Genomic DNA, 5,231 nt, shown 5'->3' with positions numbered 1-5,231 from the left:
ACCACTTTTATTTGATGTCTTGTAAGCAACGAGTAAAATAACTAGTACATATCATATTGTTGTAATGGTGAAAAAGATGAATATCCTATTGTATAAAGTAGTAAGCTATTTTGTATGTAGCGAAGGATTTCGCAAACCGCTGAACCAATATGGTTCTCCTTTTCAGTGAATCCTCTTAAAGGTCCAGGGAAGGTTTATAAATAATTGGATGATGGTATCTCCACCCTCTCAAGCCTCTACAAAAAAATACTCCCTCTCTAATTTTAGTTTAATTAAAACCAAAATTGAAAATGAATCTGGGGGCAGTTCGACTTCCCCACTCTACCAAAAGTGTCCCTAGAGGCTTCAAAGATCGTAGTTGTAAAAAAAGTTATGAGGAAAAGAAAGGGGGTAAAATTGTTGCACACGGACAAACAAACTTACAGAGTGGACCCTTATAGAAGCAACACTCCTAAAAATTGAAAACAATAATTTGAAAAAAAGTTTATTCAACAGAAACATATTTTAACAAATAACAAAAAGTTTAAATATAACAGTTAATTAATAAATAAAAATTAAGTATTGCACTGGTGATTTAACTTTACTTTTGAGATTCAAAAATTTCAATTTAAAAAAATCTATATATTTTGTCTACACTCTACATTAATACATTATTTTTAGGGAAAGGGAAAAAATTTTATATTTACTATCAAAATCAAATTATAGAATGATATTATTTTGCATTCTCTATATGGCAGTTAGAACTTTAGATAGCTGCCGCCGTAACGAGTTTTTTTCACTGGATAACATATTTAAAGATTTTTTAACGTCTTTGTAATGTAATTGTAAAAGTTCACTAAGTCTTTTTTTGTCACTTTTTTTCTCTTATCACTTTTTTCGTTCTTTTTTATTATTGGACCCTGTATTTAATTAGTGTCTGTTAAACTTTGATGCCATTATTATATCGGCAAGTCATATATTGTAATAACGTTTCAATAAGTCAATATAATATTCTTGGTCTATCTGGGTTTGCAAAAATGTTAATACAAATGGTGAATGGTCCTTAGGTTATTTCTGTAACTTTTTATCACAACAGCATTATTCTATGCCTATGGCAATAATATACTATAATAATATTTTACCATTCACATGCTAGAACCCGCCTCTTATGCCGGCTTAATACCAACTTTATTTGCTATCCTATTAAGCAAGGGAATTGACTTTATTGTGTCCCAAATTGATTCAGAATTATTTCCCCCACTTTCTTTCTGTCGGCTCAGAAAGGCATTGTACTTCTCCCGGCGTCTGGCGGCCTCCTTCTGGTCGTCGTCGGTTTTGCCGCACTGATCGGCGGTGCCGATGTGCGCATAAACGCCGGTGCCTAAACGGCGGTAGCAAGAGTTGCCGATGATCTTCTCGTTGGCGTTTATCGCTCCCTATTTGGTTTATCGTAAGTTATTAAGAAATTTGTAAGGATTTTTATTTGTATTTTAAGTTCTTACAAATTAATCTTTTTGGAAGGCTTTACAAAGGTCCCCGGAAGGTTTTAACTGTTTTGGATTTAGGCTATTTTTCCGCCCCCCCCCCTCCCCCCCATCCCCCGTATACTATAAGCATGGTGTGTTCGTTTGGTTATCCGCTACAATTTTTTTTTTAAATCAAGAAATCTACCATGTTTTTTGATGGATATTAAAAAATACATATCTTTTGAATGTTGAATATATTGAATAACGAAAATATAAAATCATTGTTATTTCGTTATTAAAAAACCTTAATTTGTTATTGCTGTGCTATTGTTCTATGTATATAATAACTTATTTTCCTTATAACTTTCCTGCGGCATCATTGGTTGGAATGGTTGATCATTTGGATTAGCGCCGGGATTCAAACCACCTGCTCCATGGTACAGTGAACTCATATGATCTGTCAGTCTGCAGGAATTTTTTAATATTTACATTTTCTTATATAGTGAAACAACAGATCTTTAGTATAGATGTATATACACATAACTACCTCCCTTCCTTTTTCATTGACCTTTTTCGTCTGCTACCAAATCGCTTTCTGCTAAATGGCAATGTTAATATAACCAACAACATTGCAATGCATTGCAATTGAGCAATGCATTGCAATTGAAAATCAACCAATGCATTGGTTGATTTTCAATGACCCAATTGAGAGTTGGCACAAGAACACTTGGATGGGGAGATACCGTTATTTAACCCATTCCCCATCTTGTGTTTTACTCTAATTTCCAGATGAATAACTGCCCCAAGTGGCAGAGACCCTTTAATTTGTGTCTGCTAACAAATTGCTTTTTGTTCTTTTAGAATAACTCAGCTGTGTTAATATTTCCGACACTATTAGCTGATTTCATTGAAATGTATAATGTATAATCCAGACGACTATCTGCCCCAAGTGACAGAGACCCTTTTGTCTGCTACCAAATTGTTTTTTGTTCTTTTGCAGGGACTCAGCTTTGTTTATACTTCCGACGCTATTAGCTGATTTCAAAGACCCATTGCAAAATAGGGACTGGGTCCCTGCCCTAAGGGAAGAGTTCCATATAGCTCATTCCTCCTCTATTATTTTACTACTCTATAGTTTTCATGATTATATTAAGCTAGGCTAGCTTTTCAGTTAATGTGTCTGTCCTGTCTTCTGTTTCTCTGTTATGCTTACTTAAAAGTGGGGGAATGATTCTCCTTTACATGAGGGTTTAGAACCCTTCCCTGTACCATATAACCTTGGTAATTAAAAAAAACTACCAATTAAAAAAAATCTGTTCTATTTTTATTTAATGATCAATAGAATAAAAGACTTTCATTTCATTCAAAAATTAAAACCAAAGAAAAATCCGGGGAAAAAAGAATTTAGAAATTATTTTTTTTTTAGATTTTAGGTCATTCCTATTTCAAAGAAAAATACCTACCTCTTTAGTTACTACTAGTTACTTATGAGGAAATATATATATTTGAAGGAGAAGTAAGGTGACTAAAAAATAGCATAAAACCATCCCAAGAGTTTTAGCAAAAAAAAGAGAGCTAAAATTGATCCCAGAAGTTATGTTAAGGTTCCCAAAATCAAAATTCCCTGCTTCTTTATTTTATAGACTAGGGGCTACGCCCCTAGAGGCCTCTAGCGGCATTTTTTATTTTAAATCTCTAATTTGAGAAATAATTTGTCTTTGGTCAATCAGCTATTAAATTCATGTCTCTACGCAGCGCCACTACGCTAGCGACACTATGCGGCTTGAATATTTTAATTTTTTTCGATTTTATTGTGATTTCTCTTGGGAGGTTGGTGGTACACTCCCCCAAAATAGTTATTAACCTTCCCAGGACCTATAAGAATCTACCCTGTTAAGGAGAACCAGATCGGTTCAGCGGTTAGCGAGATCCTTCGGTACAGACACACAGACAAACATCTTGTTACTTTACTATACGGATTATGATTTAGACTGTTGGTTAAATGAATCATTATTTTAACTCAACATGTCAGTTAAGTTTATCCACATTAAACCTATCCCTTCAACCCTGAGAGGTGGAACAAAAGAAATACTTTGAAAGCAAAAAGTTTATATTTAAATATATTCCTTTTAAATCGTCAAATTGAATATTTGAATAACTTTCACAGTTAGGTCCACAAACGCATAATTGTGTAGCAGGACAGATTTGAGATGTTTTAAAGTTGATGAAGGAGGGGGAGGGGGTTGTGATGTTTTTCAAAATCTCAAAAGGATTAAATCAACGATGACACCACCCGTGGGATTGGATTGGATGTTAAACATGTTAATTAGAATTGATTTTTTTTTTTTTGGGGGGGGGGTGTATGCATTATTTTTGGACGAAATTGTTTCACTAAGAAAGTTAAAAGGCCAGTTATTTGTTATATAAATAAATAAAAATAACTAACCCTTTTGTACAAACATATGTGTACATTCTCTGACTAATAATGTAGTCAGATTATTTCTGTAAGGTTTTCCTATTGGCCCCATTAAGGGATTGGTGATCTAGACTTTCTATATTTATTACCAAATTAATCAAACTATACAACGTACCAGTAAACATAGATGCATTCGTAGACCTTACTGGTTTAAACACAACTTTTGTACATTTCCATATAAGAAGTTCTTAACTTTTTTTTCTTTCTCTTACTTCTTTCAAAAGAATTGGTATCAAAAGAATAATAAAAAGGTCGTTTAATTAATATTTTTACATTCAGGTCTTTGTAACTTAAATTTTTAATTAATTCTATTGTTAATTAGTGGCTTCACCACTATCATACAAATAACTAAATATAAAAAAATACCCAAATTTCCAGAAACAAGTTCTCTTATTTGTTGGCTTAAAAACATTGGGTACTTTTATTATATCATGATTTGTTGGTTCAAATAACAGATCTATAGTATGGATGTTACACAGATAACTACCTGCCCCCCCCCCCCTATTCCAAGGGCCTTTTTCGTCTGCTAGCAAATTTTCCACTACTTGGCTGTGTTAATATTTCCGACACTATTGATTAATTTTCAAAGACCTAATTGAGAGTCGGCAAAAGGTCATTGGGATGGGTACATAAAGTTATTTAACCCCTTCCCCCTCTAGTGTTTTACTATAATGTTAAAACTAGCATTAATCAAAATTTCCCAATCTATAGGTGTAATTTTTATTATCTTTCACGATAAATATCATCTTAACATTAAGATCTTTATGATAATAAAAATGTAAATATAATAATTTCCTAGAGTTCTGTTCTGGCAATGGCGTCGGCATGAAAGGTCCATTACCGCTATTTTCACCACCGTTACTTCCGCCGCCGCCTCCGCCGAAGAAATCTGCAAACTCAATTTTCCCCTTGGTCTCAATTTTACCGTCGTAGATTTTTCCCAGATGGTTCAGACTTTCTTGTAATTCGTTTAACATCTGGTAAATTGAGCAAATTTATGTATTCAAACTTAATTTTTGTATTAAAACAAATGTTTATTTATATTTTAAGTAAGTTTGTAGTCATCTTTATATAAAAGTAACAAGAAGTTTTTGTTTGTGTGTGTGACAAAGCCCAATCTGTCCTACTTTTGATTCCTGTGACGTCATAAAAATAAGGGAGTTGTGAGGAGATGTAGAAAAGAAAACCCCTAAAAAAGAGATGGATAATTCCTTATTTTTATGACGTCACAGGTATCAAAAGGGTGACATATTGGGCTTTGTCGTGTGTGTAGCAAAGGATCTCGCTAACCACTGAATCGATATGGTTCT

At 33.5% G+C, this 5,231-nt stretch overlaps 1 protein-coding gene across 1 annotated transcript; it reads right to left on the bottom strand.

Annotated features, from left to right (window-relative positions):
- Positions 1-817: 817 nt before the first annotated feature.
- On the bottom strand, positions 818-4,898 carry LOC145304429 (uncharacterized). Its single transcript, XM_080146309.1, has 3 exons — positions 4,719-4,898; positions 1,810-1,912; positions 818-1,411 (listed from the first exon to the last, which is right to left on the bottom strand). The coding sequence occupies exons 1-3, from the start codon at positions 4,896-4,898 to the stop codon at positions 1,146-1,148; spliced, it is 549 nt and encodes a 182-aa protein (XP_080002435.1). The 3' UTR covers positions 818-1,145.
- Positions 4,899-5,231: the final 333 nt, after the last annotated feature.

The sequence above is a fragment of the Acartia tonsa genome, chromosome 13, assembly GCF_053477335.1.
Source record: "Acartia tonsa isolate MP-2025a chromosome 13, ASM5347733v1, whole genome shotgun sequence".
Lineage (NCBI taxonomy): Eukaryota > Metazoa > Arthropoda > Copepoda > Calanoida > Acartiidae > Acartia > Acartia tonsa.
This window is presented reverse-complemented; position numbering and strand designations above follow the sequence as displayed.

Bases quoted from the DNA above. Each gene is read 5' to 3' on its own strand.
- LOC145304429 (XM_080146309.1), bottom strand. From the start codon at position 4,898: ATGTTAAACGAATTACAAGAAAGTCTGAACCATCTGGGAAAAATCTAC. The intron at 1,913-4,718 runs AGGAAATTATTA...AAAAATTCCTGC, and splicing joins CATTGCCAGAACAGAACTCT to AGACTGACAGATCATATGAG. The intron at 1,412-1,809 runs GTTATAAGGAAA...CCAAATAGGGAG, and splicing joins ACCAATGATGCCGCAGGAAA to CGATAAACGCCAACGAGAAG.